Source organism: Juglans microcarpa x Juglans regia, chromosome 1D (assembly GCF_004785595.1).
Source record: "Juglans microcarpa x Juglans regia isolate MS1-56 chromosome 1D, Jm3101_v1.0, whole genome shotgun sequence".
Lineage (NCBI taxonomy): Eukaryota > Viridiplantae > Streptophyta > Magnoliopsida > Fagales > Juglandaceae > Juglans > Juglans microcarpa x Juglans regia.
Window position 1 is genome coordinate 20,865,700 of NC_054594.1, and position 19,022 is coordinate 20,884,721.

The following is a 19,022-nucleotide window of genomic DNA, read 5'->3' on the forward strand; positions in this document are numbered from 1 at the left end:
CCTTTAACCTTCCTTTTTCACTTTTATCATATATTTTTTCATTCTTTCTCATCTTCATTGAAATAAATCAAAATACAAAAAAAAGCAATAGATTATACTATCAGATGCAAATAGTGTTAAATATAACAAGAAAATTAAAAATATTTAAGACATAAATAATAAAATTATTATTTTTAGAATTTTCCAATTAAATAAAAAAAAATTAAATTTTCAAAAATAAAAAATTATAGGTCCAAAAATCACATATCCATGAGAACGGTTCTAAATACAAAATTTATCAGAGTTTACCTCTCAAATGATCAAATCTCAACGGTAAAACCGTAAAGCTCGTCTCTTCTTCGTTATGATGTCGAGTGTTTTATTAATTAATCTTTATAATTTTGTAAATATTAAAATAAGATTATAAATAAAGTAAAATAAATCCAATAATAATTTATTTAAAAAAAAAAAAAAAAAAACTCACTCCCTTCGTTATTACTTACCTTCTGGGACTCTAGAGACAGGAGTAGGAGGTGCGCCATTCAAATGCGAACACCTCAGTCTCTGTGTCTCTCAACTTCGTTAGATCCCAACCCTCAAACATCAATCTTCGTTTCTCTCCTATGCAAGGTTGTGTCTGAGTCCCGAGCGAGGATCTCTAAGCAATCTTTGGTCTTCTTCCTCCAGATTCTTAGGTACAAAATATCTTTTTATAAAGTTTTATTTTTTATTTTTTTTTTAAAAAAATGCAAGACTACGTTTGTGCCCAAACTTACGCTTTACTCCACCTTATAGATTGCTCTGAAACTCTTATTTTCACTTTTTAATCCACTGCGTCGTGTAGGTTCTGCTTCGAAATACCTGAATTCTTAAATTGCTTCTTTTACTTTTCTATATCCGTTTTAGCAGATTCTGGGATTTGGGTTTTTGTTCATTTTCGTTGGCTCTCATTGATTATGCTTGAATTTTTGTTGTAGTAATGGAAACCCGGTTAATTTTTTGTTTCCTGTTCTATCACTCTTAGTATATATTTGTAATATTCGCGTCTATTTTCGTCGTTGTTTTGCTAGGCCCATTAATGTACATATGAGTGGTTCTTGGGTTTGGATTATTGTTTGCTGGGGCTTTTGTTGATTGCTTGTGGTGGTTTTTTTTATTATTGATTTATTGATGTAGTGCTTATCGGTGGTCTTGAATTGGTTTTAGGGATAAATGGGGAAGAAAGTCAAGAAGAAGAGCCGAGGTCCTCTGAAGGAGAAGCGGGTTGCAGCCCATTCCCCAAAAAAAGTTCCCCAACAATCTGACCCTAGTCCTGAGACTGCTGGTGATGAAGTTTCAGCAGTAACAGAGAGAAAACCCTGTTTTCATCTTGAAAAGGGCGTTGATTTGAGTAAACTGTCAGCCAGAATTGGGTCTTCAGAACCTATTATGTGTGAAGAGTGTAGGGTTGATGGTAAGGGGAGTAAGGGAAAAGGTAAACATGGGAAGAAGAAAAGTGGGGCTGCAGTTGATTCTATATCGGACTCAAGACCCATATGGGTTTGTTTGGAATGTGGGCATTATGCCTGTGGAGGGGTTGGACTCCCAACAGGCCCTCAAAGTCACACTGTTCGGCATGTTAGGCAGACTCATCACCCTTTGGTAATTCATTTCGAGAAACCTCAACTCTGTTGGTGCTTTCCTTGCAAAACACTCATTCCGATTGTGAAGATGGAAGAGAATGGTGACCATAAAAATGTCTTATCAGATGTTGTGAAGTTGATAAAGGGGCGATCATCAGTAGGGTCCTCAGTGGATGTTGAGGACGTTTGGCTTGGGGTTGGCAGTGTTACAAGTGAAATTAAAGCAGGAAGCAGTGCACTGATTGATTTGGATTTAGGTGGCAATTATGTGATAAGAGGTCTGGTTAATCTTGGGAATACTTGCTTCTTCAATTCTGTCATGCAAAATCTTTTAGCCATGAGAATGTTGAGGGATTATTTTTCCCAGTTGGACACTTCTAGTGGCCCCCTTACGATTGCTTTGAAGAAGCTCTTTATTGAAACCAAGCAGGAAGGAGGATTGAAAAATGTGATTAATCCAAGAAGCTTTTTTGGTTGTCTCTGTTCAAAGGCTCCCCAGTTTAGGGGATACCAGCAGCATGACAGCCATGAATTGCTCTGTTGCTTACTTGATGGTTTATCTACTGAAGAGTTGGGCTCAAAAAAACAACATAATTCCCCACAGGGAGATGGCATTTCTTCAAATCTAAGTACTTTTGTGGATGCTGTATTTGGGGGCCAAATATCAAGTACCGTTTGTTGTGTTGAGTGTGGGTACTCTTCAACTGTGTATGAGCCCTTTTTAGATCTTTCCCTGCCAGTCCCAACTAAAAAACCTCCATCCAAAAAGGCACAACCAGTCACTCGAGCAAAGAAAACTAAGCTGCCACCCAAGAAAGGTGGAAAGACTCGGCCAAAAGTTAACAAAGATGCAGATTTATTACCAGCTCAAAGTGTGTCAAACCTAGCAGCCAGCAATGATATTTCCTGCCAAGAACAGGCGGTTGAGGCCGTTGCAGAAAAGGAGATGGCCTTTTCATGTAATTCTATGCCATCAAGTTCCAGTGACCTAATAGTTGTGGCTGGTGAAAGTGGTTCGGCTTCACAGAATCTCTTAGCTGTTCAAGCTTCTGAAAATGAGCAAGTCTTTGAGAATGTTGTAGAGCAAACATCAGCTTTATTGGAAGATTTTACGTGGTTGGATTACATTGATCCGGAGACTGTATCAGATGAATGGCATTTGACACAAAGCAATGGTGTTTCAACAACTCAAGATCCTGAAAACAAGGATATATATCTGAATGACGCACCATTACAGGTTAGCTCTGATTCTAGCAGTCAGACTTTTTCAGCCAACGTTGAGCCAAATCTAAAGCCAGATTCTTCAGTGAATTATTGGGAAGATGAGCTGCCATTACAGGTTCAAGATACCGATGTGCTGTTGCTGCCATATAAAGTAGGAAGTCCCACTACTGGGGAGATAATCAAAGGAGGGGATGAAGCATCCTCATCAGTTGCGGGCTACGGACCAGATGAAATGGACTTTGATGGCTTTGGTGACATGTTCAATGAGCCTGAGATTTCTATGGGGCCTGCCCCAAGGCCCTCTTTTGATAACGTGGTTGCAGAAACTGTTGTCGTGGGAAACAACAGCGATTCAGATCCAGATGAAGTTGATAATACAGATTCTCCGGTGACTGTTGAGAGTTGTTTGGCTCATTTTATAAAACCAGAGCTTCTCTCAAATGAAAATGCTTGGCATTGTGAGAATTGTTCGAAAACTCTGCGACATGAGAGGCTGAGAGCAAAGAGGCAGGTGAAAAATGCGTCGATGATTTTGCTGAATGGAGATCAGATTGGCAGCCAGAATGAACAACTGCCCTGTCCTGCTGAAGTTGGAAACTTGGCAAATGGTTATATGAAAAATGAGGCTTCTCTTGAAGATGCTGGTGAAATCTTGATTTTAGATAAAGCAAAAATGGATTGTGCACAAATTGAAAATGGTCAAACAGGCGAGCTGAATTCAGTTGTTTCTCAATGGGAAGAAGGAACGGGCGTGATAAAAGGTGCACTTCCAGAGAAATTGCTTTCTTCAGGTTGCTATAAAACTTGTTGTCAAGAAAGTTTCTGTGGTCAAGCAATTGAGTCATGTAATGTTCATGCACGAAATAGTGTGGAATATACCACTGGTAAAGTGCATCACGATGAGTCCCTGTCTTTGGCTCAAACCTGTGAATCTGCGGGAAGTGAGGACGAGGATATGAATTCCAAAAGTGTGAAGGTGAAAAGGGATGCCACCAAAAGGGTTCTCATTTACAGGGCCCCGCCTATTCTCACCATTCATCTAAAAAGGTTTAGCCAAGATGCTCGTGGTCGCTTAAGTAAATTAAACGGCCATGTCAGTTTCAGAGAAACAATTGACCTTAGGCCGTATCTGGATCCCAGGTATTCTCCTGTCCTCTAATGCTCATTTTGAATTATCAAAGCACCATTATTACATTCCTTTTATTTTCTCATCATGTTTGCATTTTGTTTATATTTACTCAGACAGCCTCTGTCAAAGCTATATTTTCCTCTATTTATAAAGTCAGTAGCATCTTAATCATTTATTGTTGCTGTTGCTGTTGCCGCCCATTCTCTTTTGTGGTGCATATTAGATGTTTTTTTTTAACTATATAATGAGTGGGATGGTATGAGCCAATTAAAACACAATACTGATTTAGTTGGCTTGATCCAGTTGGCTGGAGTTACTCATTTGAAAGTCATGGAAATTTGAATGTTTGGCATAGGTAGAAAAGTTATGGTGATATAATTTACTGTAGTGGCATAATGTAATATCGTCAAATGTAAAAGTGCTGTCCAAATACAACCTGGCTGGATAGTGTAGAAGTTTTCTGGTGGAAATGCTTACCCCATCCTTGTCTTGTTTTCCCTATTTATAGTATCCGTGCTTCTGTTTATGATGATCAGAAGACTTAGTTTTTATATGAATAATATGATTCTTGAGAGTTTGGTTTAACATTATTTTCAATTGCTATACTTTTTGAAAAGAAGAAAAGAAAGTTATAATGTAATTAATGTCAATCAAAATATTGGTGTCAGGATGAGGCTTTGTGTACACTTACCTTTTCTCAGCGTAGGAGCTTCATTGTGTTGAGTCAAACTCTTTAAAATGAAAAACTGTTCTTGTCAAACAAAAGGGACCCACCAGTAATCAAAGAGAGAGACACTTCAAAATCTAATTTCTTCCATCTAACTGAAATGCTAAGAATGGCATTTTTTGGAGCTTGTAAATATTACTTTTTTTATTAGTAAACTAAATTTTATTGATCATAAGAATAGGGGCAAAAGCCCAAGTATACGGGACATATACAAGAGCGTCGTCTGAGCGTTCTAGTTCAGCGATACAAGAAATTCATGGAAACCCATTCCATTGAAATCAAATACAACCGACCAGTGAAGTAAAGTATTGAAAAACAATTTCCTAAGCTCTTCCATTGATCGCTCTCGATCTTCGAAGCTTCTGTCATTCATTTCCCTCCAAATGCACCACCATAAGCATGTTGGGACTGTCTTCCATATTGCTGCCTAAAGACCTCTCCAAGAAGCTAAGAGATCGATTACCGTTCTCAACATCACCCAACAATGTGTTGTTGGTATTGTTCCTCCTATGCGAATTTTCCACCCGGTGGAAAATTTTGGTGCATTTGTCCCCCTCCTTCAACCATAAGGCTCTCAATTTTTGTCTTCAAGATATTTTCTCTAATAATGTAATGCTTTCAAGTTCTGTAGACACTTGGACTTTACGAGCTATCTTCTCTTCGGATAGTTCCCTAACCTCCTCCACACCCTCCAATCCTTTGAGTTCTTTAAACAGAGTATATTTTTGGCCTTCTACATTGCCAAACACTTGCTCATAAGCCTTCAGGTCTTTCTTCAAAGCTTGCAATTACTTGCCATGACATAGCATGGGTTTCCCTGAAATTGGTATGAAGACCACCACTGTTGGACTCTCTTTATGAATCCTTCCGATTTCAGCTGCATATTTTCAAACCTAAAGTACCTTGGGTCTCCAGGAATACCTCCACAATCAAAGAGGATGGGAAAATGGTCTGAGCAAAGCCTGGAGAGTCTCTTCTGAATAAGATTCGGGTAGCGTGCTTCCCATTCAGGTGATACCAAGAATCTATCGAGCCTTGACCAAGAGTGGTGTTCTCGGTTATTCGACCAAAGTGTAGGAGCCACCTGCAAGAGGAAGTTCTAGTAAATCTTATTCAAAGATGAAGTTTGAGAATTCTATCATTGCCAAGTTGAAACTAGACCAAGTTGCATGGTCTATATTAAGACCATAAACACCTGCAAAGGCGCATTGGAATCCATCCACAATATTCTTGAACGAACAAGCTACCATGTAGTCTCCCACACAATCTTCCATCTTCTCCACCACCCTTTGATCCTACATCACTAAGATACCTCCCGAGGCTCCATTGGATGGCAAATGAAGCCACCCCACTTGAGTACATCCCCACAAACTTCTTACTGTATTTAAAGTGATGAGTTCTAATTTCGTTTCTTGTAAGCATACAAAGTCTACTTTCTATTTCCCAAGCTGGTTTCTGATTTTGAAGCATTTTTCCATCTCATTCAGCCCCCTTACGTTCCACGAAATGATTTTTGGCTTCATAAAACTGCATCTGTTGCCCTTCCCTTCTATCTTGCATGGCCTGAACACCTCTCTTCAGCTTCGTAATTAAATGTCCAGTTGAGTCTTTTTAGTTCTCTACCTCTTTTCTTTGCTGAACTGAACTCATTTTCTGAGGTGATTTGACCAACCTCCATGGCTGTAAGAAGAGCAATGAATTGGTCCTTGAAGCCATCACTGATGATCCCTACACAATGTTTGGATCTCCTTTGCCTTGTGTAGTACCTATTCTGACGCTTGGATATTGTTGTTTCTACTTGGGTGCACATAATTTAGTGGGAGGACTTCCTCCCAGGTTTCTCCTTCACTGTCTATGAAGCTCATCGGGGGTACCTTTGCCAGGTCAAATCTCGACCCTTGGCTTTGTTCTCCCACATCCCCATTGAGATCGTACACCCCTAACGTCTCTAGTAGAAGTTCTGCCCCTGCTACAAGCATTTCGCAATGCCCTTCCTCTACCCGAGCCCTATTCAAACTCAACCCTCCTTTTGTGTGTTTCAATGCTGCCAGAGGTGTTTTGAATGTCTCTTTGTTGTCTTTTCCGTCACTTTCGGCTGCCCAAGTGTCTTTTTCTATGTCGGAAGTGTGTTTTACAGCCATATCATAAGTCACCAGCGTTTTCGCCGTCATAACCTCTATCAGGATGCCAGTCACCTGATCACCGTGTTCCGGCAATGGTTTCTGTGCAGTCCCCTCCACAAGAGTCATTGGCATTGAGGAGTGTTTCGTGATTCTGGACGAAGACCCAGTTTCGAAATGGGGAAACCCGTGTTTGACCTGCCAGCTCCAGATCGGTTTGCCTGTGAGTTGATGAGCCTTGTCTTTCCCTTTCTCAGCCCGCGAAAGAAGCAGCCCACTTGGTTTTCTTTTGACACCCAAGCCGAACTCTTAAGTCCGAGAGGCCAGATTCCTTTTAAAGAATCCAGTTTGATTTTGGCTCAGGTCCATTCCAAAGCCCATTTCATCTTCCACTCTCCTTATAAGTCGAGTCACTGCGTCTCTCACTTCCAACAATTGCTTTTTCAGAGATTTGAGGTCCCTGGTCACTCAACCTGCACGGCCAGCAGTTGCCCATTTTATGGTTGCCTTTTTCTGAACCACAGATGATTCAAAGTATGTCCTCTTTTGCTTTTGCTGTGTGCCCTTACCAACGGATACGACACCGCCCTCCATATTTCCATTTCTGCCCCTGTTTCGAAGTGACACTCCTGTCGAACCTACCAACACCACCTTGTATGATCTTCCAGCCACCATGATCCCCCCTGCTATTGGTGGTTTTCCTTTACCACCTTCGCTTATCTGTAGTGCTCTTCCATATTTTCCTACCACCCCTCTGTTTGGCACACCAGAAATGCTTTTTTTTTATGCATTGTCAGGGGATCTTTCGCATAGCTCCCTAAGCTCTTAGGCCATCTTTCTCCACCCCTTCCTTCACTTCTGCAGGGATGATAAGGATGCCTCTTCTCCCACCACCTCTGTACTCTATAATTGCCAAATATCTGCCGTATTCATTAGAGCTGTGTAGTGCTATGAAGGATCTACTGCCATCATGAGAAGTTCTGATAAACTCTTTTTCTTCTGACCGGGAGCACTCCTCTAGTGTCTTCACTACCCCGTTTTACACTAAATATTCCCAATACTAGCTCCTTCACTACCTTTCTGCCTCTCTCTACAATGCGCACCCATCGACCACCTTCCACCGAGAGTTCAAAAAAAATTTATTCTAGGAGGACCAGTTTGGTTGTCCCATCGTTAAAAGATTACACCCCTTAATAACACTAAGAAAATTACTAACACCAGCACGAATCAGTGAACAAGAAAAATGGAATTGGGAAAGGGAAATGGAAAAGTGAAACTAGCTGTTGATGTTCTATGACCCTAAAATTTTCTAAACATTTGCCCTGTGAAATTTGATAATTGAAAAGTCATCTGCATTGCACAAAGTGTGTTGTATCTTTAGTAACATTCCCCATTAATTTTGGAATCAAATTATGGATTTTTTTTTTTTTTTTTTTTTTTGTGTTGAAGCCTGTTAAGTAGGCTGCAACTTTTTTTTTTTTAAAGGCTAAACTTAATATAAAAGAAGCCGTAGCCCAGGTACACAGGAAAATAGAATCATCAAAAGGCAAGCCAGCGGTAATCATCAAAAGGCAAGCCAGTGGTTTGTTTAGTTGAGTCACTTATAAGAAGGCCTTTGAGAATATAATGGTGGGAGATAACAGAGATGCAACTATGTGAGAAATGTGAGGCGCATTATAAACTACTGATCATGATATTCGAAGTAGTCCTTTTACACTAAACCAGCCATTTAGTTCTAAAAATAAATTTGGGATTAGTCAGGACTAAGTTCTTGGACACCCGGTGCCAATAAAAAAAAAATTTGCCAAGCATAAATTAGTCTCTAACAAAGTGATGGTTTTATGTGGTGAGAAAATAAAGGTGAACAGACATTAGAATTGGATCCTTCAAGTGAGTTAGAAGCCACTTTTCCATAAATTTGATATGTGTGCTAGTTCTTTTTCTTATGTAAATGTAGAAGAGTCCAGCTCCTCTAGTGTTGTAATACCCAGTCCCACATTGGGAAAAGGAATGACTTACATAGAGTGGGCAAGTTGTTAAGGTAATCATTCATGTATTAAATCCTCTGGGTTTATAAGTAATTTTAAAAAGTTTCAAATTGACTATTCATTTTTAAAATTATAGCATAAATGTTAACACTTTACCTAAGTCATTAAATAGGGTATCAGAGCACTTAGTAAGGCCAATCATGTGATAATGGAGCACTGTATGACATGGTCCTCACAACGTCGTCAGAAATTTAAGAAAAAACTTTGTAACATCCCAGTTACATATAGGGAAAAGGAATAACTCACATAGAGTGGGTAAGCTATAAAAGCAGTCATAGGTGTTAAGTCCCACATTGTCTAGGTGGTGAAACCGTATTTTATAAGTAATTCTAGGGAAACTTCATATTGACTAGTCATTTTGGGATTATAATTAGCATTGTCTCTGGATTGATGCAAGTGTACAGATTGTATGCAAGCGATCCTACTATTACACCCATTCTATAGTTTAACAAATGAAGTCCAACAAAAGATAGAAGGTTGCCCTAAGCTGTCATTGAGTACATGATCCTGGCATGGTAGTAGAAAGCTGCACTCCATTAGAAATCCAGTTATTATGTCCACTAAAGAATCCCCATTGTGCATGAGTTGTGTAACAGATATTAAAAAGTTTGTAGTAACAGGGCAATGGCTCTTATAACCAATGCCGTCTTCTCCCTTTTGAAAGGATTGAATGTGAGGTCACATGTCCAATCTTATATGGGTGCAGGAGTTGTGTATTTACTGTGAGTAAAACCTTAGTACAGATGATCAATTGACTCTCTTATGAGATTTCGCATGTCACATTAAAATTTTCAAACTCCCCCTCTCTTACCATCCTCTTTTCTGCATCATGCCATGTTATTATGCAACTAGCTTTTCACCTACTTTGTGTATATCGGGAGAAGTTGCTCTCCTTTTGTCTTTTTTGTATGTGTCTGTGTCTGTCTATGGCACAATAATGATTTACAAGTAGCTGGATCTGGATCTTTGTTGGGTAAGTTGTTTATCATTATCATGTGTAAGCTCTTGATTCACATAATGTGTAGTGAACATCTTTACTGCTCTGATGTGTATTTTCTGTCCTTTTCCCATCTTTCTTTTTTATTTCTATACACTTGTTTTTCATTCCTCATTTATGGTCAAGACTAAGCACTGGATTCTGGTTACAAAGTTCTTTTGTTTTTTGCACAAGACACATCAGGTGCAGCCTAGTGGTCAAAGAGTGAGCTTAGCATGAGCTGTAGACTCGGAAATCCTGGGTTCAATTTCACTTTAGCAGTTCCCCTAAATCACCATATACATGGTTTTGATGGGCGAGGGTTTTGTACTCTAGGTTTACTACCCAAGGGTGGATCTGGAGAACCCTACCTTGGTGAGGTTGTATGTCATTAAAAAAAGGCACAAAATGTTACAAAGTTTTCTGCTGGGAGTCCTCTTTCTGATATAGTTTTTGTTAAGTAGTGGAACAACAAACGTCAAAGAATCTGTACATATTCGTGTATAGGATGAATATGATAGGGATGGCAATTCGTGTTCGCATGTCGGGTCGGGTCGGGTCGTGAGTATTAGATTATATGGGTCAACCCAAACCCAATCTGTTTAATAAAATGGGTCAGATCCTAAAACCCTAATACGACCTATATAAATAACAGGTGACACGATACGACCCTCTTAACCCATTTGATAACTAACTTTTATTGGGTTAATCTTGACACAACACATTTAATCCGTTTCATATAAATGGGTTAAGTTGACCCGTATATTTAATTTTTAACCCAATTAATATAATTTTATGAGGGCTGCTAGAGACATAGAAATCCCACAAAGGGATCCCACACACTGACGTGGCAACCAGTGTGCCATGTCTCATTTCTTTTTCTTTTTTTTTTTTTTTTTTTTTTTTCCTCTCTTCCTCCCCCTCTTCCCGTGCCTCTTTTTTTTTTCTCTCTTTCTCCCCCTCTCCTTGTGCCTCTCCCCTCCTCCCCATTTCCTCACCCCAACCAACAGACAGCGGTTGTCGACCACGTGTCTCCTCTGGCGGTCGCTACTTGGACCGTCGGAAACTTATACTGGCTCAGGGGTGGTTCCCAACCACCCTGGCTAACTGACGATGGCCATCGACCATGCACACAGTGCACAACGAGCTCAATGTCCCCGCTAGTAGTGCTGCTTGGACCGCTAGCGTCTTCTGCCCACCCTAAGGTGGTCCTTGACCACCATGGCGGGCATGGAAAGAGAGAGAGAGAGAGAGAGAGAGAGACGTGGCACACAGCAGTGTGCCACATCAATGTGTGAGATTCCTTTTTGTCTATAGTGTTTCTCTAATTTTATATATAATAAAAGAATAACTATATAAATCATTTACAATTACAACTTGACTTTGTTCTCGGACACCTAGTGGCATGGTGCCAATAGAAAAAACAATTACAACTGGATTTATGATAAAATATTTTATTATCAATATCCAAACCAATAATATATAAGAAAATGAATATTTTCATTAAATAAAATTACATATTAACAAAAAAGTTTAATGGTTTGAGATATTAAGTAGTCAAATTCTCAAAAATGCCCCTAGTGAGTTCCAACATATCATGAACGATATTTTCAATTCGTTCACTGCTTTTACCATCGTCTACATAGATGATGTTCTTGTTTTTTCAAAATCTATTGATGAACATTGGAAACACTTAAATTCGTTTCTAGACATCATTAGACTCAATGGTCTTGTCGTTTCTGCGAGAAAGATCAAACTGTTCCAAACCAAGATCAGATTCCTTGGTTATGATATTTCTGAAGGAAAAATCAGGCCCATCCAAAGAGCCATTGATTTTGCCGACAAATTCCCTGATGTCATTCTTGACAAAAACCAGTTACAGAGAGGAACAGAGTATATTGCACAATAATTAAATTATGCAAGCACAAAATAAATAGGCGGTTAAACCGACCTTATGCATGTATGCGTATGCAAAGATAATTGTAATAAACATATAAGCTTTATTAAAATTAACAAGCTTAAAGTAATTACAGGCAGTTGGTAGTGCAGATTTGCACTTACAGAAATTAGGATAAATAAGGAGAGTCAAGAACAGGGTAGAGAGGATTTAGAGTTTTCTCTCGAGTGAGTTCTGGAATGAGCTCTACCTTAGCACAGAACGAGGTTCTCCTTTTATAGAACAAGGAGTTCCTGTTTACAATCATTAAAGTTAAACAATAAATCAATCCGTGAGTGAACAGTAGGGTAACTGTTTAAGCACGGGGCTCAGTTTGTCATCATTGTGTCTTCCAGCTGTCCTTGTGGGCGGCTGCTTTGGCGCAAGACGACAAATTAGGATTCGGTCGACTCTTTGTCTTCCAGCTGTCTCTGTGGGCAGCTGCTTTGGACTCAGAGTGTCAATTAACTCAAAGAGGACTATGGTCAGTCTTCTTTGAACTCAAGTAGTAGTCAATCATCTTCCAGCTTTGGAATGCCTTCTGAATCATGACCGAAAATATTGCTGTATGAAGCCTCAGAGGATGCTTCCGAATTTTCTTCAGAATTATCACTCGTAGACTTAGACAGTTGTTGTTCCAACAATTTTATCAAATCTTTTTTACCAAGTTTGCTGAGGATGTTATCTTTGGCAGACTTAGAAGATTTCTTCGAGGATGAGCTGGTGGCTTTTCCTCTAGATGAAACTGTTGGAGAATCAGGGGCCTGAATTACCAAAGGGTATTCAGGTATTGCTGAACCAGATTTAATTGCAAGGAATTCCTTCTTGTCTTCTAAATCAGGGGCGACTTGAAGGAAATCCTTAATCATCTGGCTGATCACTTTTTCAGTATAACCATACCTCTCCCACCATTTTGTGAAATAAGCTCGGTCCATTATATTAGCATTTTTCTCATAAGTCCATTTGAAGATCCATGGTAGTTTGTAGGTCTTGCAGAAATGGAGCTCATAAGGAAACATTTGGGAATGCCGGTTCAATTTTGTACCAGCAAATTGTTGATAAAATGTAAAAGCTCTGGCGAGCTGCTCAGGGAGATTCTGGGGAATTAAACCAAATAGGTCCCACCATTGGAGAAACCAGTAAGGGAAAGTTCCTTTGAATCTTTTATCAAAATTGATGAACCATGAATGGCTCATATCAGGTACCTGAAAGAACATGAAACGTCTCCAGGCAGTTATGTAATCAAAATAATTGTAACTTAGTGCAGAGTCTTGGAGCCTTTTAAGAGTGGATGGGTTGGTACCCCATTCATCTTCTGTGATGACTCGGAGGATATAAGCACTATGATAAATTAATTTGGTGGAATCATTCTTATCATAAATGGGTTTTATGACAAGAGAGTTGGTGAGAATTAAAATACTGGAGTAATACTGGAGATTTTTGGAGGAATCTTCAGGTATCCAGTGGAAATTGGGGGGGAAATAGGAAGAGGCTATTTTAAACGGATCTGTAAAATTAGAACGGCAAGGTTCTATATGGAACAGATGGATAAGAAATGGCTTCTTCATATACATAGAATTTCCTTTTGGGAGGAAAAACTGAGGAGTAATCAAAGTAGGTCCTTTTGATGCAATTGCTTTCGCATATGGATCAAAAGGGGTAGAAACCGTAGACGCAAAGGTCGACGGTTGCGCAATTTTACCAAGAGGTGTGAACCTATTGGCAATATCCAGTGCTGTGGAGGGAGCACTGGGCACAATGGAGGATCCAGACTCATTCTTGATGAGTTTTATACTGGGTATTGGAGGTGGGGGATTCGCTCTCTGTTTCTCTTTTCCTTTCTTTTTGCTGACGCTCATGGTTGGGTGTCTGCAAGAATTCTCTGGTAAGAAAATCAGGGATAGAATTATCAGTGCCTTTGATGTATTCAATATCAAAATCAAAAACACTTAATATGCCTTGCCATCGTGCAAAAATATGTTTTGATGCAATGTTTTGAACATCTTGTTCTAAAACAAATTTAGCACTCATGCAATCAATGCGAAGTAAAAACTTCTTGTTTAACAAATCAGATTGAAATTTAGAAATACATAGTACTATAGATAATATTTCTTGTTTAATAGTACTATATTTTTCTTGTGCAGGATTCCAGGTTCCAGAATGGAATCGAACAATTTGTTCAGAAGAACCTGGTGAAACAGATTGTTTCAGAATGCCACCATAACCAAGTTTTGAGGCATCTGTCTCAACTATTTTGAATGAATCAGAAGTGGGGATACCAAGGCATGGCAGAGTTTTGACATGTGCTTTGATTTTCCTCACTATTTTAGTATGGATTTCTGTCCAAGGAGGAGGATTGGAAAGAAGTCTTTTGAACAAAGGACGACATTGTTTCCTCATATCCTTGTAGAAATCAGCAACATAGTTAAGAGATCCTAGAAATCTTTGTAACTGGTTTTTGTCAAGAATGACATCAGGGAATTTGTCGGCAAAATCAATGGCTCTTTGGATGGGCCTGATTTTTCCTTCAGAAATATCATAATCAAGGAATCTGATCTTGGTTTGGAACAGTTTGATCTTTCTCGCAGAAACGACAAGACCATTGAGTCTAATGATGTCTAGAAACGAATTTAAGTGTTTCCAATGTTCATCAATAGATTTTGAAAAAACAAGAACATCATCTATGTAGACGATGGTAAAAGCAGTGAACGAATTGAAAATGTCGTTCATGATATGTTGGAACTCACTAGGGGCATTTTTGAGACCGAATGGCATCACATTCCATTCGTAATGACCAAAGGGAGTAACAAAGGCTGTCTTATACCTATCTGACTCGGCTATCTGGATTTGCTAGAACCCGGATTTGAGGTCAAATTTGAAAAAGACTACAGCATCACTCAACCTATGAATTAAGTCATTTTTGTTGGGAATAGGGTACCTAATCCACTGCAAGACTTTGTTCAAGGGTTTGTAATTAATGACTAGACGAGGGGTACCTCTCTCTAGTTCGGCATTTTTTCGGACATAAAAAGCTGGGCAAGACCAGGGGGACTTACTCTCTAATTATGCCTTTTTTCTTTAAATCAATAATCTCCTTTTTGCAGAATTCTAAAGTCTGACTATTCATCTGAATTGATCTGGCTTTAGTGGAGATTGTGCGTTCATCAAAATTTTTGATATAGGGTAGAGAAACGATGTGTTTCTTCCTATGCCAAAAAGCATTTGGTAAATCAGAACAAACATAAAAAACAAGACGTTTGTTAAAATCATCAATTTTTGAAATCAAAATGGATGAAGATAAATGTTCAGAAATCTTTTTGTATTTTATTTCCTGTTGAAGGAAATTCAGATGTTTTTGTTTAGCAAAAAGTAAAGATTTCAAACTTTTATCTTGATCAATCTCTTGACGAGATGCAAATTTGAATTTGACCTTTTGACCAAAAGGGTCGGTAGTAATACCATCTTTTTCAGTCAAAAAATGATATAAAGCAGAAATAAAGGGAATGCCTAAAATCACTTTGTCAGACATGTTTTTGACTAAAACAGAAGGGATTTTAAAGCAAACATTATTTTGGCAAACATGAGCATTATTAAGCTCAAAAGTAATTTTCATCTGAGATCCATTTGCAGAAAACAATCTCTCAGAGGATTTTTCAAAATACTTGCTAGGAATGAGTCCTTCCTGAATACAATTCAGGTCTGATCCGGAATCAATCATAGCAACAACAGAAAATTGAAAATCATGGGCAACCACAATGGTAACCCTTGAAAACCATTTCGGAGGAATGGTATGATGGATTAAACAAATCTGGTTATCAGCAGCTAACTCATGTTGGCTAGAACCAGAGTCATTCGTTTGCTCATTATCAGAAGGAATGTCCTGATCAAGTTGTTTATCAATTTTGAACACTAAAAATTCTTGTTTTAAAATCTCAATTTCAGATTTAAGGTTGTTAACCTCAGATCTGAGTTCAACGATTTCTTTTTTAACAAGATTTATTTCGTGTTGCAAATCATTTGTAGAAATTTCCTTGGGTTTTTTCTTTTAAAATCTTTCCAAGGTTTCTTGAAAACTTATCCTGTGTTTTGAGGGTTCTGGTTCTTGACGACCCAGAAGCTTCTTTAGCTTAAGAAGATATTCTTCTTTGAGCTCAGGATTTGTAATTTGAGAAATCAAGGTTAGCAATAAATTCTCCTGTTCTTCAGACTTGGTCAGAGTATGAATTGTCTTCCCTTTAGTCTGACAACAAGTATCATTACAATTGCAACCTAGCTTAGGACCAGTAGAATCTGGAAATTCAGTTTCTGAGTGATATTCTGAATCACTTGAACTAAACTCGAGGATATCAGATGATGAAGACGAAGCTATTTCTAGGAGTCGAAATAGTTCTTCTTTATCATTGTTATCAATATTCAACTGATTAAGCTTCTTTTTAAACTTTTTATCTTTTTTGGCTTTCTGGGGACATTTATTAGCGAAATGCCCTGGATTGCCACAGATATAACATTTTTCTTGAGAAGAATCTTTAGATTTCTTTTTCTTAGAAAATGGCTTAGAAAATGGTTTTTTATAAGCTTTTTTATAAAATTCATCATGAGGTTTTCTCCTGATACCACCATGAGGTTTAGAGAACTTGTGTCTCCTTTTAGAGGGAGTTATAGCAGGAAGTCCAAATTGTTCACAAAATGTTCCCATTTCGTATTTGGCTTTCTTGCTATTTCTCATCTGTTCTCGGAGCATCCTTTGATCATTACACATACTGCACAATAATTAAATTATGCAAGCACAAAATAAATAGGCGGTTAAACCGACCTTATGCATGTATGCGTATGCAAAGATAATTGTAATAAACATATAAGTTTTATTAAAATTAACAAGCTTAAAGTAATTACAGGCAGTTGGTAGTGCAGATTTGCACTTACAGAAATTAGGATAAATAAGGAGAGTCAAGAACAGGGTAGAGAGGATTTAGAGTTTTCTCTCGAGTGAGTTCTGGAATGAGCTCTACCTTAATATTAATGTTACATATTCTTGAGTCTCGGCAACAAAAAAATACATATAAGACTAAATATTTATAAAATTCGAAAATAGAATTTATTCGTCTTATACTAGTGGATTGTGGGTTTTCCTAGTTGACCTGTAATTGACCCGTTTATTAATCATACCTTATTAGGTTAATCTGTTTTGACCCAAACCCATTTATATCATACCTGGACCAGCATATTTTGTGTTAGGTTCACAGTTCGTGCATATATTGTCATCCTTAACAAATCACGATGTCATGGGCTTTCTTATTAGTTCTTTGTTTTTTATTCATATGAAGGCATGATTCTAGAATGTCAATTTTAGGTCAAATAAGCACTCTGCTGTATATTCAGTTGCTATGGTCACCCGATTGCCTCTCATTAATGAAACATCAGGCAACATATTCGAAAAATTCTAATAATAGTTTGTTGAAACATGTTGGTGAATGAGCCTTGCCAGTTAGCTAGGTGGTCGCTTATCGTATTTGCAATATAAAATGCTTTTCCTGCGCATGGGTAATGTAACAGCATATGAAGCTGATTATTAGTCCACGAGAAGTGTGTTTTCTATGATTTTATTTGTTACAACTTATGAGATAGAAATACAGTGACTTTGTGATAAAAGTTTTAAGATTAATTTTTTCTTGTATGATACAATCCAGGCTTAATTCTTTTCATGCTGCAGCGGCTTAATTGCTCCTCTATCGTTTTTAAGGATTTTAATAACATCCCAAACGCACTAGTCATCATGACCACAAGTTTTTTGGTGCGAGAATAAGTTTTTGACACGTTTGTCTTGTGATGACTGATTCTTATGTATGAAGAACTCCAATATTTTCTTTCTTGAGCATGTACAGGTGTATAGACAAAGAGAAACACCATTACCGCCTAATTGGAGTAGTGGAGCATTCAGGGACCATGAGAGGAGGCCATTATGTTGCATTTGTGAGAGGGGGCCAGAAGAGCAGCAGAGGAAATGATCAGAAAGAAAATGATGGTTCTGTGTGGTATCATGCTAGTGATGCCTATGTGCGGCAGGCTTCCCTGGATGAAGTTCTTGGTTGCGATGCCTACATTTTATTCTATGAAAAGATTTGAGATAGATCTACTTTTGATACATATACATTTCCCAGAGAGACAGTTTGGGGATAGCTTGAGCACCCCCAATTAGGAGAGAGGGAGAGAGAGAGAGAGAGAGAGAGGGCAAGTGAGTGTACACCAGCAATTACCCTTATCTCAATACCCAATTTTTTGACATCTCATGAGTTGTAAGATTTATACCTTCATATTGTTTCATCAGAAGTTTTGGATCCCATTACCCGGAATCCCCCCCCTGCCCACATCCACGCCCACGCCCCATTTTTTAAGGGTAGGTACATCGCCTGGGATCTTAGCTGCATGAATTACCGATGGTTTTCAGTAGGATGCTCAACTTTACTTGTCCAGATTCTTCAATTATTGATGTTGGGAATTCCTTCAGCCAAAGCTCATAAGATGTGCATAGCCTTCCCCTCAATTGTCAGTGAGGTAATCATCTGCTCAGGATGGAAGTTCAAGAACATGATTATTCTAAAATGGCGTCTGCATCAGCCCTTGCATTGTAAAGATGATGGTGCAGCCGTTCATTGCGACTAATTAAACACCGGTGCATCAATCTACAGGTTCTGAAATTTGATGTATTTTTTAATTCATCTACAAAGCCTTGGTCAAGTTATCTTTGGTTATGATAATCTTTTGCTATAAGAGTGTTGAGGTAGGCCACCTAGTTCCAGGAAGAAGTCACTTTCACCCATTGGTAGCGATTGCTATGTCCTATCTCATCTAATCGTGATTTTATCTCTTTGATATTCCTGAACTTTGTTTCTTCAAGAGTAAGGTTTAAACTTCTGCAACCATTGAAGATACCAAGTGATGTGTGCATGCATGTGTATAGTTTTTTTAAAACGATAAATGAACTGCTCACCTCCTCAATTGCTTTCGTTATTTCTAATAAGATGGCTCCGCAAATTAGGGGTTGTCAGGAGTTACAAAGCAATGTTCTAGAAGAATAAAAAGGAATTGATTTCAATAGAATTTGGGAGAGATGTCCTCCCAACTAGTCAATACTCTAGTAAAGATTATCGAGATTCGAGGATGGTTTTCTTTAAGAACACTTGGCTACGTTTGGATGTTGAGATAAGTTGAGTTGTGAATAGTAATATTTTATGGGTCTCATTGAGATTGGTTTAACTTTTTT

At 38.4% G+C, this 19,022-nt stretch overlaps 1 protein-coding gene across 1 annotated transcript; it reads left to right on the forward strand.

The window, feature by feature from the left end:
• Positions 1-476: 476 nt before the first annotated feature.
• LOC121254448 (ubiquitin carboxyl-terminal hydrolase 2-like) lies at positions 477-18,678 on the forward strand. Its single transcript, XM_041154501.1, has 3 exons — positions 477-674; positions 1,186-3,965; positions 17,644-18,678. The coding sequence occupies exons 2-3, from the start codon at positions 1,192-1,194 to the stop codon at positions 17,882-17,884; spliced, it is 3,015 nt and encodes a 1,004-aa protein (XP_041010435.1). The 5' UTR covers positions 477-674; positions 1,186-1,191; the 3' UTR covers positions 17,885-18,678.
• The last annotated feature ends 344 nt before the right edge of the window (positions 18,679-19,022 follow it).